A 21,062-nucleotide genomic window follows, 5' to 3' on the forward strand; every position below is an offset into this window, starting at 1 on the left:
TAGAAACAATTCATGTTGGTGAAAGGTATACCCGATAGCTCTTCAGTAGCTAGCCGACGTTTTCACCCTTGGACTTAAGACTGCCACCGGGAAGCTTTCTCATAGTGTTTAGATGTAAACTTTGCCACCTAAGAGAAACAAATAAATAAATTGAAATAATATTTGAAACAGAGAATATTTTTACCGGTATCCTTCAGCTGTCCGATGAAACCTATATCCACTTTTCAATTACTAAAAAAAAAGTTTTGCTGCACTATCCCTTTATGAACCTGATATTTTCTTTTGAAAAAATGTTCAGAATTGCGCGTGTGCCAAGCTTGGATGCGTCTGTTGTCTAAGAAATGAGTTTTGCCCAGTACTAAATTTAGCCGAAAATTAATACGTTGCCTGTTTTTAATCATTTTGTTTTGCAGTTTTATCGAGACTATTCTTGTGAAAGACTACCATCAGAGACCCTACACGGACCAGTTGTTGAAACATCCCTTCGTGAAGGATCAGCCACAAGAACGACAAGTTAGAATTCAACTAAAAGATCATATTGATAGGTGCAAAAAGCACAAAATGAAAGGTTTGTCATTGATTTTTGCTGGAGGAAAAAGAAAGCAACTAAGTAAAAATAAAATTATGTCCCAGGAAAGCACCAAGAGTCCCGTCTATCGACTGTCAGTTCGTCAGTTTTTTTTGCCATTTATTGTCTAAAAATATGACCTAAATATGGAATTCCTCCTTAAAAATATAAACCTGAAGCATTGGCTGGATCCTAAAATGTAGCTTAGAATGTCAATTGAAACTGAGTTCTGAGTTATTTATTTAACAATAAATTTCATAAACAAAAACACTTAAGTACAATCTCCCCCATAAGGCTCCATGGCCGGGAAAGAACAGGGGAGAAAAAAATACCAACACACAAGAAATATAAACAAAATCCAAAAAAAAAATCCAGTTGCCTACCTCAATAATCCCACAAATGAAAAGCTAGGCAGGGGGTAGTGCATGAATTCCCCAACTCAAGTAAATGTCCAACTCAATCCAGAGGCATCAACTCCAAGAGATCAAAACACTCACAATCAAAACACACACAATTTTTTACAGAATTTTATATAATTTGTTTGACCTTAGTGATTTGATTTTACTTATTTCACCTGTAATCCCTGACATCATCGGCTCGAGAACCAGCATCAAAATATGGGTCCAAGAGGCTCTTACCGCAGCTGTTGATTTAGCAGTCAATAAACGCCCTGGTGACTGTGTACTTCCTTTAAACCACCCAGTGGTTTCAGGTAGAACTTGATGGTAGATAGCATTTTTAGATATATCTTTGTGTTTAACCACTGGCTTGTTTCCTTCACGAAGCGGGAGTTGAGTAGAAGCTGACTCGAAATTATCTCGCCAGAATGTCGTGTTCTGTGGAAGAACCACTGGAGGCGTCTCAGTATGGCGACGTTTGACATAGGTGGATGTTCGTGACCTCTATTTTCTGTAATATCACTACTGACATGCTCAGATCGCACAATTTCCAAAATATACTTAACCATCACCTGTGTCAAAATATGTCAAAGGCCCTCTACTCGGGCCTTCACGTTTGGGAATCAGTAGTATCGGTTGTATTGTAAAAGAGAAATAAAACGCCGGTGTTGACATATTATGAGGTAAAAAAAAATTATCATGCTTTAATTTTGTGCTTCATAAATAATGATCTAAGTATATATATTCATTATTTTTATTCTTTCCATCTGTCTTTTGTCACAAATTAAAAGACAAATGAAGAAAAAAAGCGAATTAATATCTTTTGGCACTTGTGTGAATAATTAAAATATGTCTGGCAAAAGTGATGACTGTCAGCTAACATCATCAGAGCTTTCAATTTTCATTTGTTCCAATATCTATTCTAAAAAGGATATAACCCTTACTTGTACTCGTTAATATCAAATCCATGTATTACCTATTCTACACTTACTGGTGGAGTAAAACTATTAATTAGGTATTGTCATCCAGGAAAAAAAGAAAAAGAAAACTAACCTGAATTTTAAGAGCCTTGACAGGAATGGGTATAATACCCATCCAACCCCGAGGATCTAGTTTAAAAAAAAATTAAAAAATGTTAGATCTCTTTTTACTCACTGCCTCATGATACGTTATTCTTTAATTTTTCTTATCGGTGGGTGAGTGATTAAAGTCAAATAGAAACAATCCAATAAAAAATCATTACTCACATAAAGGCAAAAAATTATCTATAAATCAAACAAATACATCTAATAACCGAGTAAAGTAGAAAATTTGGATGGATAGGATTAAAAAAAAACTCATAAAACCTTTATTTTCAGAACATTCACTGAAAGTTTATGAATTTGGAAATCATGAGGAGACCTAAAATTGGGGTGAAGCGTCATGGTTGACTTTTAAGGGACTCGCTACCGTAAAATATCGCCCATTCGCGTCCGTTATAATCGTTTTTAGTTGTTTTAAATGTCCGTTATAAACGTTTTTCTGTTATAAATATCCATTATAAACTTTTTTAGGCGTGTGGCGAAAGTATTTATAATTGATTTGGTGATCTTGCCATAACTTAAAAACTTTGACATAACTTGCCATAGCTTGGATAAAAGATCTGAATAAACGACAGAGAGCTCAAAGCCAACGTTTCTGAAAGCTTTCTGAAAAATCTTTCGAAAACCATTTAGCTTCTCTCATCTTGTTCTGGAGATATCCACTTCCGATCAAACTTGTATCATTAGAAAAGGTGAATTTTGTCTTTTCGATAAAACCGAGTAGAATTTTCTTTTAAAGTTCAGGAAAGGACTGTCCCTAAAAATATTCTAGCATACTTTTTAGGAAGACGCCAATTAGCAGCTCAAAAGCATTGTCATTTGATCAATTTTGCGGCTTTGTGAGTTCCCTGTGGTGCTACCTACCTTGGCTGAGAACCTTATCTAGGAGGTCTCACTGTCTTTTCAATCAAATTTCGTAGTCAAAACCACTAAATTTTTAATAGTTTTTAACGATTACTAGTTCCCTGGGAGAATTCGCTAATGGTCCCTTTCTCTTTGAGACGTTGACTCGCAAAATGATCTTTAATGTATCGAATTCTCTCAATGGTAATCTCCAATTGCTGCTCTTGCTCTGAATTTTTTTTTTTTTTATCTCGGGAAAAGTCTTCTTCTCTTGTCAGATCTCTCTGGAGTTTGGAGAACCAATTCCAAAAGATTTTAGGAGATCTTAATATTCGTACCTCTTATGGCGATCTAAACCTTTAATATTCGTACCTCTTATGGAGATCTAAACCTTTAATATTTGCACCTCTTATCGAGATCTAAACCTTTAATATATGATTTCGCATATCAATTATATGTTTAGGTGAAACTGATCCTAGAATACCTAGAAGCCGCTCACCATCCCAGAATGAACATGCAAAATCAATCTAGCCCCTAGAGTCATGAAAAGATATCAAAGGACTCATCTTTATCCTTGAAGCATCCATAGTCAGGAAATTGGAAGGTATTTTTTAGGAAAACTTCCGACCACCACTCCTATCCTAGCTTTTTTCTTTGAATGGCCTCTTAAGATTTTAATGGTCTTACGCCTTGATAGTATGTAAACATAACTCTTTTTTGGGAGGGGGTACCCTTGTTTTTACCTTGAAATAGAGATTGCTCTTTTAAACTCGGGTGGAGGGATTCTAGAGGGAATGAAGAAAGAGAGAGAGAGAATGCCCTGAAATGGAGTATTACCTTAAAGCTTAACAGTACCTTTAAAAAAAAAGAAAAAAAAGATTTCATACATTGGAAGGTTGAAAACAATTCTACTCAAGTATACAGACAGAAATTGTCCTTAGGTACTAGCCAGGTCTTCAAGTAATAGCTTTCGCTTTGTTAATCCTGTATAAATACCCCCTATTTTCTATAGGATGTCAGACTGTGTCCTCTTAGCCTCAGTACATATATTGCCCTGCGTGTGATTTTCCTGATGGGGGTGGGTGGGTGGGGGGCTACGCCTTGATTTATTTAGATAATTGGTAGTTCGTTGATCCAGTGATAACACTTAAGGGGAAGGAAATCAGCTACCCTTATCTTTGTTACTAGCGACTTCCCCTAGTAATAGGGTAGTATTTAGTACTCTTGTAAAAGGAAAATAGTCGAAGTTGATCCTGTATATGTTGTAAATCATTTATTCTTTTTATCAAATTCGAGTCTAGTGGCTTCTTTAATTATATGTTTTGCGACTCGTTCCAATATTACTTGCTGAAATTTTTGTAAGTGGCTGAATAGCTTTGAAACAGCCTACTCACTATTATTATTTATATCTTGTTATTCTTATTAAACATTATTGTTATTTTTTATTAAAATATTCTAGAGCGCGATGGCTATCATGCATATAGCGGTTCAGAAGGGGAGGAGGACGAGAATCCAACGGACGGGCAGCCATCCTCTATCATCCAGAACCAAACTGGTGATACTCTGAGGAGAAACTTTCAAGCAATACAGGTGAGACTGGTTGATTTCTGCAAGTTAAGTTTTGGTTCACACAGGTTCCTTCAAGACACAACTACTACAATATAAAAGCTCACCGAAAAGTTGGTGAGCACAGAACAGGTTAAAAAAACAGGAATTTCTGTATTGTAAATAAAGTATTTTAAAAGGAAAGGGTTCGTTTCACAGGTTGAGTACGTAAATAAAAAGCGTAGTTAAGCCTGTGTCAGCCGTAATGTTGAAATAGATTGGTGTTGGCTAAAATTATCAGAAACAACCGGTCAATATATCAACTTTGTGGGAGCCAATTGCAGAAAATGAACGTTTTTGCAGATACTTTGCTGTAGAGAAATCTTCTGGTTTTTAGACTTGGTGTGAAGCAGAAGGAATAAATCAGGTCCTTTCAATTTTCATAGATAATAAATGCGTGTATTTAAAAAAAGATGTGTACATTCTAATAATGTCCAGAGGCTGTAGCTTGTTAGGCACCAAAAAGAATACAAAATTAACAAAAACAACTCAATTGAAATAAGAAAGGGAGAAAGGATAAAGGTCCTCAGAGTCATTGCAAGTGCAGAGGGGTCGAAACGACGTCTCAGTTTCTGGGCCTTTTAAAGAATCTAATTTTAAATTAATTTATTCCAGTACATATATAAAAACTGGTAATTATTAGTGCAATGTTATTATTAGATGTTTTTAGAAATTACAAGTAGGTTTCGAAGTCTCGAGTTGGTTTCAAAGACATTTTGAGGAAGTTTCTGCGAAAATCCGTGTTCTCGGATTTATGTTTGATCTGTCTTTAGTGGTCCAATGGACGATGACGTACTAGTAAGTGGGCGGAACTTTTATATGTGCCAAGAGTGTAGTAGCCAAATATTGTTGAGTTGTGATTCTACTGTATATTATTTATTCACAGTGTGCCAAACAGAGCATCAATCCACTGTGCTACCACAGTAAGGAGCCAAAAAGGAAAGAAAAAAAAATTACGAAAGGAGCTTGATTTACTCGGCTTCAGGCCCCCAAAACTAGGCAGAAGAATTTAAGTCTCGACACAAACTCACTACCCGGTCCAAACCCCCCTCTCCCCCCCCCCCCAAAAAAAATGAACAACTTAGACTGCTGAGAACAGCGCTCCAAATATGTCAACTTCAAAGCAATACAGTTTCAACAATTTACCAAATTTCGTTGGTACACTATACGATCTTAACTTATTCGGCAAATCTTCGCAATCTTCGTCCAACGTGCTGAGTACCAAATTTTATCCAGTTGTTATAACCACCGATCTACGTATCAAAAAAGAACTTCTGATTTCATAATCTTGAATAGGTGATGCATTTATGAAAAGCAAAGAAAAAACGGAGGCAATAATTTGTGATAAGGATTATATATAAATAAAACATAATAAACTTACAAATTCCCGCAAAGGCATATGAAGTTCATTGTAAAGATGCCTCACTGATGCGCTCCAACTGTCATCACTCCCAACTTCTCACCAGCCAAAATTTTGTCCACTATCCTTAAACTTATTCTTAAATACTCATGTGTTTCTTGCCTAATAATACCATTTAACATATTGTTACTTATATACGATTGCTTAATACTTTCATCATTAGAAAGGGCACTTTTAGCGGGAAAAAGGAGTTTTCTAAGGTCACAGCACTTGTTTTTTCCTGTGCTAAGCTTTTTTTTTTACTTCCGTGGTTTAATTTCCCACGATATTTTGGACATCAGCAAAAAATCAGCAGTGTCTACAACTCTAACGTACTGTAAAATCAGGACATTGTTAGGGTATTTGAAGCTAGTTGGGATTATGATTCTTGTCCCTATCTTAGCCTTTATGTTCTATTTTATTGCCAGAAGAAACTATTCTGAAAATTCTTAGGTATATCAGATGCGTAATATTAATTATGGGTCCAGTGGTTGGTAGGACTCTCGTTTTTTTAGCTTTGGCTTTTTACTAAAGTTTTGAACCAAGACAAAACAAGAGGAAAGAGCTAAAGGACAGTCAGAGCTCAACAGCTAATAGATACTGCAATCGATTTAAAAAAAAGTCTTTAATTTTTATCAATTTCTTTATAAACAAGTGGTGTTCTTGTTTTTTTTTTTTTTTTTTTTTTTTTTTTTTTTTTTTTTTTTTTCGATGAAGTCAAGCTAAGGCTTTAAGGTGTCATAGATTATGTGGTCTGTTGTGACTAAAAAGCTTTATTAAATTTATTTAAGACACATTGGAGTGAGAGGGTTCCAGATTCTCCCCCCTACCCCTGAAAAAAAATAACGATTCTGCCATTTTGTCCCACTGTTTTAGTCGAATAACAAAAACAAATGTTAAACAAATTTTCCGCGATAATTCCGACCTTTGAAGGTATAAAGTATCTATGATTTCTTTTTCCTCATTTATATCAATATGGATGTTCAAATCGCTGGAAAAGGGTAGTTTAGATTCTTATGAATATATTGTTTAACTCCGGAATTGTTTGGTGTGTACAAATACCTTCAGCCTCCCCCCCTCCCTCCCTTCATCTTTATAGTCGCTCTGGAAGTCAACTTCATTTTAATTAGCATTATTTGAACCAATTTTTGAACCAAGGTTTTGAACCAATTTTTATTTAGGAAGGAAGACCTGCTGCTATTTTAGAAAATCGTGAAAAGGAAGAGAAGGTTAGAAATGACAGAGAACCAGAAAGACCTCGCCGACGAGATAAAGAAGAGATAGCCGATGGTGCCTTGAGACCCCCATTACCATCTAGAGGAGCTGTTGGTATGTATTATCTGAGATTACTCCACTTTCTATAGTCATGGATAGGCATTGTTGCTATAGTTACTAACGTACCCCATGTTTTTTTTTTTTTTTTTTTTTTTTTTTCATATTTAGCTCATGTTGAAGCAGGGGTCGGGGTTGATGTTGAAGCATTTGCATTTTTGAATTCTGGGGACATTAATTAAGTACATGGACTTATTATTCTTTATTTTTATTGGTTTTATTTTGATGGTAATTTCATTATAGTTTTCGTTCTGAGTTATTCATGTTCTTCAATAACTAGTATAGGAATTCATTCACCAAAGGGGGCAACTTCGTATAATAAAAAATTGAATAGCCTTGCTGTAAAGGATCATTAACACAAACAAAGAAAAGCTTACAAATTCTCCAGTTTAATAACGCTTCTTTCAATTCAAGCTGCAATCAACAAATACTTCAGTTCAAAAACGTGATCAATATTTACTCATTTATTTAATAAATAACGAAAACCTGAAAGCCTAATATGGAAGTGGTAGAGAATTTTTCTGTCTTCACTCAGGATTGACAAAAAATCTAAATGAGGTTTAAAATTCAAAAGCGGAAACGCTCAATCTTTCAAAACTAGTCTTAAGATGAAATTCGGCCCTCCAATGCCACCCAAAATGTTTATAATATTAAAAAAAAAAATTCTCCCTGTGCCACTTCCCGATGTTTTCAGATCAGCTCTAATGAAAGCACAAAATGCATTGAAAAAACACTGCAAAGGAAAAGAATGGGCTCTCAAAGTTTTTCAAAACCAAGTATTTCTTCCAAGAAGTTAGGTGGCATAAGAGTATCTGATGGACCTCTTGAATCTCTAGAAGAGTATCTAATTACATGCGATCTCTCGAGGATTTAGAAATACATAAATAAGATATATAAAAGACAAATTCAGGTAAAAACTTTTCAATCAAAGCAGATATTGTTATTTTTTAACTCACATGTACCTCGTCCCGACAAAGAACAAATCTGTGGTTGTTCTTGATGTTTCGGCATTCATGAATATCAAGGAAACATCTTTACGAGAAAATTGGATTTACCTGGCTACCAAGTTCGTAGTGGTCGGCGTTTACCCCTCCGGCGATCCCCCCCGGAAAATACCCCCGTGGAAAATAAGGCTTTCCAAATTTGAGAATTTTTTTTTAGTTTAATTTTTTTTTTTTCGTTGGGGAAAGAATTTTGGTACTTGTGTATTATGCACCACTCACTCAAGTTTATGCTGTGTAAAATTCGAGAACGCATCGGTTTTTTCGTTAGTTTCTTCGTTACTTTAGAAATAAATTTGGGCTATAGATTTGCACATTAGGGGGGAAAGGGGGTATAAAGTATAGTGGTTCTGCATGCAAAATGTGTTTGGTACAATTATTGTGAATATTAGATAGATAGATAGATAAGTGTATTTTAAAGGCCATGAACACAATACGGCCATGAACACAGTAAAATAACATAAATGAAAGGCACAGATAACATAAACTTCGATCAGCGATCATCATAAAACACTTAAATAAAACATCATAACCTACATTAACCTAATAATAGTACTTAATACTTGGGAAAACGGTCATTGAAAAAAAAAAACACTTACCACTCTCCTCTCACTTGCCTCTCAATTACTTGGACTATCTGTCTTGGATTTTCTCTTTCTACAATTAGCCATGTCTTGATGCAACCTACTGCAAAATACTTGATAACCTCAATTGAAAATCAGCGGACTTGAATTATTTCCTTTTTTTTTTTTTTTTTTTTTTTTTTTTTTTTTTTAGTTAATAAAATTTCCAGATACCTCGGTATTCTTCTGTAATGTTTAATGGGTATATACCTAGAAAGAATTGTTTTCTGACTTCAAACTGTCCGAATGCTTTACTCCCCCCCCCCTTATGTGCAAATATATAGCCAAAATTATATATTTCCCATATATTCTGTCACTTGTCTTTGTCTTGTCTCGCGCTAAGCTAAAAAAAAAACTAACGATGAAACCGGTTTGTTCTCGAATTTTACACATCGTAAACTTGAATGTGTGGCGAATAATATACAAGTACCAAAATTTATGCCCCCTAAGGAAATAAAAAAAAAACTCAAATAAAACTCTCAAATTTGGAAAACCTTATTTTCCACGGGGGTGTATTTTCCGGGAGGGGGGATAACCGCCTAGAACCCAAGTTCGCATAGTAACGTGAATATGACATTTTTGTTGGCTAAACATCGACTCCGTGAATTGAAGTTATCAAGTATTTTGCAATTTTTAGTGGCCATATACCTAGAAAGAATTGTTTTTCTTTACTTCAAACTGTCCGAATACTTTACCCCCCCCCCCTTATGTGCAAATATATAGCCCAAATTATATATTTCCCCTCTATTCTGTCACTTGTCTTTGTCTTGTCTCGCGCTAAGCTAAAAGAAAAAAAAACCTAACGAAGAAACCGGTTTGTTCTCGAATTTTACACAGCGTAAACTTGAGTGAGTGGCGCATAATTCACAAGTACCAAAATTCCTTCCCCCTACGGAAGTAAAAAAAAAACTGAAATAAAATTCTCGAATTGGGAAAGCCTTATTTTCCACTGGGGGGTATTTTCCGGGGGGGGATAACCGCCTAGAACCCAAGTTCGCATAGTAACATGAATATGACATATTTTTGTTGGCTAAACATGGACTCTATACCTATTAAAATTATTGCAAAACAGAAAGTCCAGTGTGTTTCCTTCTATTTTCCCACTTCTTTTTTGTTTCCTTACATCTGTATGCCGTCATCAACAGTCGGGTATTTTACGGTTTACCCACTGACAATTTTTATCAACAACACCACTCAAGCAGTGTCCCGGAGGATAAAAAAAAACAGAGTATCTACAAATCTCAGACTAATCAGTCAGTGGCTATTCGTGGTGTACCCACTATCCATCCAAATGGTTCACTCGATCCTCAAGAAATTTGTTTTGATTCAGTACTTGAGAATGAACCTACTCCAAGCAAAAATAAATAGAACATATTTTCAGATGTGCCAGAGTCACCTCAGTCACATATTATTAAAAAGCCTTAAAATTAAGGACAATAAATTACCAGTACACAGCCAAAGTCGAGTCTTATCCACAAGGAAGTCCCGAATTCTCCTTGTTGTTAAGTTTTTGTTGATATTTTTCAGGTTTGTTTCTAAAGCATTCATAATTTAGAGGCCTCATTTTCGGAAGAAAAAATCCTCATTATTACAATTCGAGTTGAATAGTCTTGATGTTTTTAGGTTAGGCATTGAGAATTTAACTGTATGTATAACCTGCATTAGTTTTTTTCCGCTTAATTTTAATCCATGTGTTGTTTTACTGCTGCAAATTATGTGTCATGAGCTCATGTAGCGGATAATGCATTCGAAACTTCTTTAAAGATGAAGGTGCATCTACATCACCTTAGTCATTTGCTGTTAAAGCTGTTAAGCTGTGATTATTTCCTTCATATTTTAATCAATATACGTCAGCTGTTTTTTTTACTATAATTAAGAACTGCTTTAAAAGTGGCTTTCACCGCCAGGTAAATTTCTCAGGAAAACAGGGTTTTACGACCTCTGCCACCAGAGCTCTTGTACAGATAACCTACAGAAAGATACTGACCAGGTCTTGGGCGGGAAATAATGTTGGCACTCTGCGTATAAATAATAAGTAATCCGTTGATATATTAGATATAGATGAGATTCTTCTTTAGAAAGAAAGTGTCGCCTACAGTGCTTTATTCTAATAGAAAAAAGCGTCACTGACGCTAAATAATAGGAAATATTTTAGGCAGTGAGTAAATGTTAAAAGAAAATAGCTAGTATATCGGCTGGGGTTTCCTGTCCTGCCGTTTTCAGTGCCTTAAAAAAAAAATTGGAACGACAAAAACAGCGCTAAGCGCTAAGTAACAAACGCCAAAGTGAAAACAAATTTAAAAAAAGAAGTAAACTAAAAAATGAAAAGGATAAAAACTAATAGTTAAAAAGTAACATTCGCCTTATTTTCGCCTTACACTTGATTTAAAATAATTCTTTTTATAAAGCTGCGCCTCCAGATCTACCTTCAAGTCGGCCTCTACCAGCGCTACCGGGTGATCCGCGAGAGCAGAAAAAACCTTCAACTCCGCCTAACCAACAGCAGAGAAATAGCCCTCAAGTTTTGCCCTCTGCGCAGCAAAGAAATTCTCAGTTATTTAAATCTTCTGCTAGCAGAAAACCTGAGGTTTGTTTTTACAGTTTTGCTTAGTCGTCGTTTATTTATTTATTTTATTCTGGCGTGCAACTTATTTCAGGTGTTTAATGTAGAACCATTTTTCATAATGGGTTGTAGTACTATTATAAAATAATTTATAGTAATTAGTAAAACTTCTATAGCAAGATAGATTAGTTTCATTTCATTAGGTCTATGTTCCTTAGTCCTTTAAAAGGGCTTGTAATATCGTTTTAGTGAGAGTCAGAAAGATGTTTCTAAGATTTTAACATTTTAACGTTTTCTAAGATTGGCTTATAAGATTTTTTGTAGGAAGGATACAAAAAAATAAGCCACCTGAAAATGTTTTTCAAGTTATGAAATCTTTACAAACGGCTACAAAGTTTATCTGAAGAGGGCGCATTAAACTAATTCTTAGTGAATAATTCCCCCCCCCCTTTTGCGCCACTTTTAGACCAATTTAGTTAGTGATCGTCATCCCTGTATACCGGTAACTAACTAATTTACGGAAAATTTAATAACCACATTTTAGGGGATGAGTCCTTCCCCATTCGTGCAGATAATATAGATGAAACCTTAAGTGAAGCATTGTGCAGCTACGTTTTTAGCCATGCCAATTTTTGGGAACAATGATGAATGTTTAATTTCGGAATTCAGAGAGGGGGACATGCCAGCATTGTTTTTGATAAACTCAGTTATGGGGGAGCAAGGTCTTTAAAGCTAGTCAAAGCAAAAATGGAAGATGCAAACAGTGAATACAGACTCATATATAAAGTACCTAGCCAGTGATTATTGCAATTCATACAAGTTCTGTCCGTTATTATAATCCTGAGGGGAAAAATATACTAGACTTGGCTACCATCGCTCCTTGAAGGTCGTCTTGGGTTCGTTGCAGCCATATTCTTATAAAGGATTTTTAGGCAACCAAAGTCTAATCTGTAGGATAATCCTATAAACGATTTGAAGCCATGCATCAAAAACAGTTTGATATCGAAGTTAGATTTTTCGGTTTTTATATATATATATATATATATATATATATATATATATATATATATATATATATATACATATATATATATATAACAGAAATGCATTGTATTGTCTGAAAAGTTACAGCGGCCTAATTCTGTTTGGTAAGATAGATTACCTAAACGTTTTCAGCTACAAATATAGGATCTGACGAATGAATTAAAAGCCTTTTTCCGGAGGTGTCTATTAAGCAGAAAAGATAATTATTTCAGATGGGGGAAAAAATTTTCAGAGTGAAAATATTCCCATTTGATATCATTTCCGATTGAGCTAAAGGTCGTAACTGAAGTTCTCTTTAGTTTTTTTGCACAGTTTTAGACCTACTCCCTAAAAAGAAGGTCGTCCTTGTAAGGGCATGTATTTTGGGTCTCTGACTTACAGACAAGATTTCGGATAAAGAGATAAGGAAACGATGCTTGCGAATTACAACCGATGTAATTGACGTTATAAAGAAACGCTGGCTCACATGGTTCGAGTACTTATGTCAACGACCCAAAGAATACGTGATGAGGAAATCACTAACCTGCGTACGACTGCCCTCTTGAAAAAACGCCCAAGCGGTCAGTGCCAAACATGGCTACCCACAATCAAGACCGATCTGGAGCACTTTTGATGTCTTTCACCAGTATGGATGAAGAAAGGGAATCCTCTTGGTTATATTGCCAACCCCATGGCCGAAGATGGATCTGCATTACAAGAAAAACTTTGCCATTTTCTTGCCACCAGGGAGGGCTGGTGGTGCTTGTGTTCTGCTATAAGTTTAAGTTAGGGCATGTATATGCCTTCTCTATGGTTTCTTGCTAGATGAAGAAAGTTTGGGATGTGACTTTGAATTTTACTTGTCCCTTTTATGGGAGGGGAATAGGAAATTTGCTTTCTAAAATGCTCTCTGAGAGATGGGGACAACCAATCCGTTGGATAAGGCTGAGCCACCGCTGTTGCTGGCGCTGGAGTTTCAAAAGGATTTCGAGATCGAAATATTACAGCATTTTAATGAACAGAAAGCTATAATTAGGAAAGATAAAGATATAAGACATACGATCAGATATAAACGAAGGGCCTTCGGAATCAGGGGTGGAGCAAGTAGGGAGGTGGTTCTGTCAACAGTCCAAAATGAATAATTCCCCTCCTCTAAGTGCGAAATTCTACAAAATCAAAGTAATTATTTTTAGGTATTATTATCATGTATATTAAAATATAAATACCCGAATTTATATGGAAACTTTCTTTTGGCATAAAGATACACAACCTCATAAAAGAGTCTAGATAACCTCTTTCGATTTTATTATTCCATTGCTCTGTTTTAAGTTTCCCTACCTTCAAGGAACATTCCCTCGCCACATTCGGTTGTGGATTAAACTAAAATGTTTGAAGAATTTAAGTGGAAAAGATATTAAAGACTCAATTAATGAAAATGGATATTCTCTGTCGTTCCCATAAGTGAGACAATTATTCCGTATAAAATGTCTTTTATACAATGGTTGAAAAACATTGCTTCGCTTCTTTCAGAGAAGGTTTTGGTTTATGCACATATTTTACAAATCAGCCGCAACAGTACTTAAGAGGCATAGAAAAGGTAGAATGGCCTTTAAATAGTTTTCCTGGCAGAACAAAAAAAAAAAAAAAGAAAAAAAAGAAAGGGGGTCGGTGAATTAAAATGAACAACATACACCAAAAATAAACAGCTCAGGCATACACAGTATTATGTAGCAGTTACCCTGCTTTCCGTTTGTACTTCAATTATCATGCTAGACTTGTTTAAAAACAACACCTATGGTTTCACAGATGTGAACGTTTTTCATTTTTTCTTTGTGTTTTTTTTGTAGATCTTTTGTATTTTTTCTTATCTTTTATGTATATAAATTCATTTGAGATATTTTTTCGTGCTTTTTTCCTGTTTTAAGGCTGAAAAATACTTTTAGACGTTCTGCCGAAATATTAAGACTTTTATTATTGTATGTAAAAAAAAAAAAAAAAAAAAAAAAAAAAAATCAATTTTCACTGTCTTAAATTTTACCCGATTTTAGTATTTTTCTTCTTTTTTTTAATCTGTTGCGTCTGAACACCTGTGGTGTCTGTTACTTTTTATTCAGTTTTAAAGACTGCTGAGATTCACAAGAACAACGATAGCTACTGCTGTTATGAATACTGTATTCTAAACTTTAAAGTTGCTTTTCACTATGGATATGTGTATTAAGCTATCTATAAAGCGGACTTAAGCATACCCTGTATGATTTAATAATAGTACCGTATTATTAGTAATAATCAATAATAGATTTATTAATAAAAGATTACTATTATTGTATAACGATTATATATTGATTATATAATATAAATAAGATAAAATAATTATTAAATAGATTATATTAAATGATTAATATTAATTAATATTAATCAATAATCTTTTACTAATAAAATATGTAATAATAGTACTGTATTATAACAGGAGAAAGACAACTAACTCCTAGAAAATATAATTGCTTTTAACGGTTAAATTTTTTCAACGGTCATTTAATGGTCAACGATCATTTAGTTTTTACAACGACGGTCAATTTAAAAATAGAGCTGCTCAAGAATTCTGAAAAATAAATTCTAGGAATTAGACGCACTGGCTGCACAGTTAAATGAGCTTGGAGCCAGTCCTAAAACAAGGAATGGTGAGAGAAATTCATCAATTCTTCTTCCTCGTACGACTGTTTCTAAAGAAGTTATCAGCGATGATTCAGACGAGGATAATGAGGAAATAACCCAGCAGACCAAAATGAAAAGGAATGACGGTACATTGTTGGCAAGTGATCCACCAAAGCCATTGTAAGTCTAGTCTTCGGCTTTTTTACATTTGTATTTTTATTTGCTTTAACTGCTTCTCGGCCGACTTTACTACTGGTCTGATTGACCGTGTTTCAAACTGTAAGCTGTACAAAAAATGTGTTTCTATTCCGCTTTCAAGGGTTATAATGGGAGAAAGGTTGAAATGTCCAGGAAACGTTTTGTGGATGAAGGATATCAGATTGATAAATTTCCTTCCTTTTTGGCCAACCGTTTACGGCCAAAAGAAGAGCAATTCATGCCGAAATAGGGTGGGAGATTAATAAGAAGGGATTTAAAGAAATTGACATTTTTGAGAGGTTGTTAAGAGGGAAGCTTTGGATAGATTGGGATGGCGGAGGAGTGTACGTATGTGTGGACGGCTTCAGGTGGCTTGGTACTGCAGTGAGTTGCTAGTAGTATTAGTTGTAGTAGTGTTTCTCGGCTGTGCTAATTCAAAAGATTGTATGTGACCCTTTAAACAAAACTTTTATTCGTAACTTACGTTCTTGGTTTGATAACGCTATCGGTTAATTCAGTCCTGTATTATTTACTTTATTTGGTTCTTTAGACACTTGAAATATTATTTTTCCTTGCATGCTTTATCACCTCGTTCGTAGAAACATTTATGAAGTTGTGCTTTTGATCCGACTTCGTGAAGAGCAAGCCAATGACAGCTAACAATTAGAAAATATATGTTTTTTTTTAACAAAAAATCTCAATTAACTCTGATACAGCAATATTTTTTTTTTCAAATTGCATTGGGTTGTAATTTGTAATTGTGAAAAAGAAAAGTTTCAGGAGCTTCTGAAAAGAGGCTGAAAACTGTCAAACAGGAGCGTCAAATCGAAATAAAATGTACTCCGTCGAAATTATCATCGTTGAATGCCCCTAGAAGACTTATGCCTGCTGTGTCTCTCACTCAGACTATCTGTCTTGGCTTTTTCTCCAATTAGCCATGGATTGATGGGAACTTGATTGGCAGTTCACAGCCCATAATCCTTAGAATGAAGGAAATTCGTATTTTTGCACGAGTATCATTGTCTCCACTCTCACCTCTTTCTTCAGGTCTATCTGGCTACGGAAAAGTCAAAAGGAGACAAATATGGGCTCATATAAAATCTAGTGCTGAAACCTACGCTTTGTTTGGAAATCAGCACATGTACCGCCGCGTGCGATCGCCCTTTTCGGCATTTTCATGTTGCAAAACATTCTATTTATTTAATAAGTCGTTCAGTGAAAAGTTAAAGGCAAGGAACCTAGAACTTTAATTTCCTAGTTTTAAGGACATTGTTCCTCGGCATTCACCACTAAAGCTTTCATCCCCACTTTTCCATTGATAACACTCGGATTCCAATAAAGACTTGAGTATGTATCTTGTCTCTTTCCCTCCCTCCCCCCCTCCACACACACACATTTGCTTCCCAATATCGTGGGTCTGTAACTGTGTAGCATCAAAAGATTCAGCAGGTTCATCTTAAAAGATTGATATTGATTTTTCTTGTCCTCATTGTTTATGATAAAAGTTTAAACAGGTCAATGTTACCCCCAAATATTTATTTTTACGATCACTTTGTGTCGAAAGGCCGTAGAAACTTGGGAAGGGCCCAGTCGATTCGAAAATTGAAAGTACTATTATCTATTTAAGAGTAAAAACTGATTGGAGGTGTTCAGGCTTCTTCGTGTTCCCCGTTTTGCCCATTGGAATTTTGTGTTTTTTTTTCTTCTTCTTTTTTTTGGGGGGGGGGCGGGAGAAAAAAGGGTGATTTTGTGTTTTTCTTTATCCTAGGTCAACCTAAACGTTTTAAAGTATAAGCTCCTATGGGATTTAGAATTATTTCACAGCTAAGAAACAAGATAAATGAAACGACGCTAAATTTTGTCGAGTTATCAAAATAGCGTATTTGCAGTATCTCAGGAACGGCCGGGGGGCGATCAAGTCGAAACCTTTAGCGAGTTTGGGGGGCCAAGTGGACCTCAAATTTAGACTTAGGGGGAAGCTCCGACCCACCTAAACGCTTTTGCACTGAAACCCACTATGGGTCCCAGAATTTTTTACTGTTAATTACCAAGACAATTCAAAAGATTTTTTGCGCTGAACTATTGGGAGATGATGTAGAATCTTTCAGGGTATGTCGGTGGAGAAGGGTGGCAATTGGTCTTTCAAATTTGGATTTGGTTGGAGGGGTCAGAGAGAGATGGGAATAAACATTTGTTTGTCCAATCCAACTAATAGTTTTGGTTTTAAAACCAAGATTAGACTTAGGCTTTTCATGCTGTCTGGAATACTATGTAAAAATATTTTTTAAATTCTGGATATTTTTTTCATTTACCTTTTTTAATGCCCCCCGTGGTTAGGGTCTTGGGGCCAAGTCGGCATTTTGTGCTCGAATTGTTTTCTTTTTGTTGCGCATGGTACTTTGCTCCAACTTTGTGGCAGTTAGGGGCGGGCGCTTGTCATTTTCATTTACAGTGTTTGTGTTTTTTTTTCTCTGTTTTCTTTATCGCCGTAATCCTGGCCGTAGAGTCTTCCGAGCGATATATAATGATGTGAGTGCTTGTATTGTTTATCATTGCATTGCTTGTTTATTGTATCTGAATAAAAACTTATCTATCCATCTGAATGATTGCTAACTATTTGGTGAAAAAAAAACCTTTGTCCTACTTTAATAATTCAGACATATAAACACTTGAACGAGACCTTGATCTTACCGAGCCATCCAGTCACCTAGGACAAACAGTTCAGCCAAACACAATTAACAAAAAGAGGGATCCATATCTAAAACACCTAAATCAATCCACAAAGCAAAAACACACCAAATCAAATGAGTTAATCCCAAGTGATCACCGCCAATCAGGATTTACCATAGAAATACGTACTAACCTTTATGTGTTTTTAAAAAACGCATCAAAAATGTGAAATTGATATCTACTCCCTTGTGATTTCTGGGAATATTTCGGGTCTACGCTGTTATTATGTACTATTAAAGAAAAAGTAACCCAAAATGAACAGAACCTATTCTGTATAGGAGGGGGACTGCCCCTTCCTCATCCACACGTCCACCTCATGTTCGCAGAAACTTTGGAGGGTTCTTATTAGATTAGAAATTAGGAGTTCAAGTCCTTTTTTATAAGTCGATTGGAAAGGTTAGAGACCAACCAGCCGTGAGGAGGGGGGTATTTTCCGGGGGGGGGGGCTACCATTTCATCTAACTGTCACAAGCACTTGCGTTTTGCTAGCAATGCCCTTCATAACCCTCGAACAACTCCCCTTTTCCCCGGTCATTATTCACCCCTTCGACCCCGCCTCCCGTGTTCTGTGTCAACAAAAATCCCCCTTCTCGCCCCACTAAGAGTTTGCACTGAAATATATATAATAACTTTTTTCCCTTAAATAGTTGACATTCTCAACCACTGATTCGCCGGTGCCCCCCCCCCCCCTCACTCACTCTTTACCTCATAGTTATTAAATTTTAATGCCCATTTTGTAAATTTGGTTGTTTTATATTTATGTTTGTTAGTCACCGACTAACTTATGTTTTTGTTTTAATTCTACTTTATCCCCTTGTTAATTTTACGAGTATTTTTTTGGGCATTTTTGCTGACTTGACATTGGCCTCCTAATTTTATGAGTTTACTTTGTACTTTGTTTTAGTTTTTAAGGTTTTTACGTATTTGACATTGACCCTTTTATAATTTTCTGTTGTTGTTTGATTGTTTGTTTTTGATGTTCTTTTTTCGTTGTATTTGAAGCTAAAGTGCGAATTCGGCCCTTTTGGGCGTGTGATAGGCATTTTTCAGCAATAAATCTTATCTTATCTTACGACATAACATCTAACCGTCAAGACATCGACAAAAAATTTATAAGTTTATATAATAGTAATAAGTACATAATAGTTTAGAAACACATTTCGACTATATATTTGCACATCAGGAGGGTGGGGATAAAGGGTAGCATATATTAAATACGTAACCTAACCTATCCTAGGTACCTTTTCCCTGCTAAACCCCAAACAACTAAAGTTTTAGTGTCGATGTCCTGACGGTTTTTTTGTCGATTTTATGACGGATTTTGTCGATGTTCTGACGGTTATATGTTATGACGCCTTCTCTTTTCCGGGTGGTAAAAGCCGGCCACCGGTACGCCTACCATAAGTTTATGAATATGGTTTCCATTTTTAATTTATTTGTTTTTTTTTTTATTATTTATTTGTGTTTTTTTTGTTGGTTTTGTTATGTTTATGTTTTGTTTGTTTTTTCCTATGGCCCGATGGCTTTTTTTTGGAAATACATACTTATGGTTTCCATGTGGTAGGTGAACCTTGTGAAATGCTTGCTTATTGATAAAACCATAAAAAAATACATACAAAAGGAGATTAGATGTATTCCGTTAGGAGCAAACTAGTGAACGGGCAGAAATTTTTTTTAGAACAGACCCATGTTCAAGAAACCAAGGGTAGCTTAAAAAATAAATGGTTTTATTGGTTGTTGGGAAACCGTTATATTTTAACAGCCCTCCAAGCTGACACGGATGCAATGCACCATTTACATAAAAAAAGAATCCGAATCAGAGAAACAAAGTGAAATTCCAACAGAACTAATTCCTTAATATTATTTGATAACTTTGAAAACAAAATTAAAGCAAAAATTTAGCATCTGTTTTTAATTTCGTATAATTGCTGCATATTCGTGCAAACCTAAATAATTGTGAGTAAAAGGCTGAGTAGTTTGCGCTTGAATATATATTACTTTCTGGGAACGAACAATTAGTTACTTCAAGTTTTGACTATTACCTTGATTTTTTTCCTTAATTGATGTTTTATCAAATAAAAACCACACAATTCGAAATACATATCGTTTTCAGTAAAGTTCAATTAACATTGTAACTTTTTTGACGATAGGGGAAAGCCCCGCTCTTGTTTGTGGTAGTTCCTGTTTGTAAATGCTGATTAACACTGTTGATTGAATTTCGTTGTTGTTGATGGTATGACAAATAATTAAAGCACTGCATGAAGTACAAATTGTTTTCAGTAACTCACAAACGACTCTGATCTCTAGGGGGCTTAAGGGGGCGATAGCCCACTTTTATTTGTGACAATTTCTGCTCGTTTCAAGGTCGAATTGATTTATTATTATAATTGTTATTCTTGTTAAGTTTTGTTTTCTCATCCTTAGTAATGTCTGTTGTTTTTAAGTTTAATACAGTTATTCATAATAATTCTATATTCTATTTATGTTTCATTTATTCATTCATATTAATTCTTGTTCGCTTTAAGTTTACCTTATTATATGACTTTATTTGTCCTCGTTTTAGGTTTTGAGTTCGGCTCTTTATTTTTCTATGAATAACTTTTGCTGAAAGACGTTTTTTGAATTAATTTTGAAATTTTAAATTAAATTTAAGTTAAATTTTGATTTAAATTCGAATTAAATTTTGAAACATTTTAAAGAGCGACATTGATACTGAAACCCTGAACGGGAGAGGAACTGTTGACCCATCAGCCTCCCCCCCCCCCCGCAGCGTTCAAGTGGTTTCATACGCTTTACTGAAATTCCATTACAATCCAACGCATTCCCAATTGATAATTATAGATGTTTGATCGATTTTCTAAAAGAATCGAAGTATTCCCAGTTCCCACATTTTTCAACAAAGGTGATCACGTTGTTTTCCATAAGGTCCCTGCAACCAATTGAATGTTAAAAATGCGGTGTTGAGGGGAGGGGAGAGTTCAACAACTATTCTTTCATTCTGGTCATTTTTGCTTGCTTTAACAGCGCTATTTGCTTCGATTTGGA

The 21,062-nt window shown here is 35.2% G+C and overlaps 1 protein-coding gene across 3 annotated transcripts in view; it reads left to right on the forward strand.

The window, feature by feature from the left end:
* Window positions 1–21,062, forward strand: part of msn (serine/threonine-protein kinase msn) — a 120,974-nt gene that overhangs the window by 52,520 nt on the left and 47,392 nt on the right. For all 3 annotated transcript variants that reach the window (XM_089090479.1, XM_089090480.1, XM_089090481.1), the window contains exons 9-13: window positions 414–568; window positions 4,351–4,481; window positions 7,077–7,224; window positions 11,260–11,438; window positions 15,055–15,269. In XM_089090479.1, the coding sequence (XP_088946605.1) occupies window positions 414–568; window positions 4,351–4,481; window positions 7,077–7,224; window positions 11,260–11,438; window positions 15,055–15,269 (828 nt within the window). The remainder of the gene's footprint in view (window positions 1–413; window positions 569–4,350; window positions 4,482–7,076; window positions 7,225–11,259; window positions 11,439–15,054; window positions 15,270–21,062) is intronic.

The sequence above is a fragment of the Artemia sp. Qi Xiang Cuo genome, chromosome 6 (assembly GCF_049724085.1).
Source record: "Artemia sp. Qi Xiang Cuo chromosome 6, ASM4972408v1, whole genome shotgun sequence".
Classification (NCBI taxonomy): Eukaryota; Metazoa; Arthropoda; class Branchiopoda; order Anostraca; family Artemiidae; genus Artemia; species Artemia sp. Qi Xiang Cuo.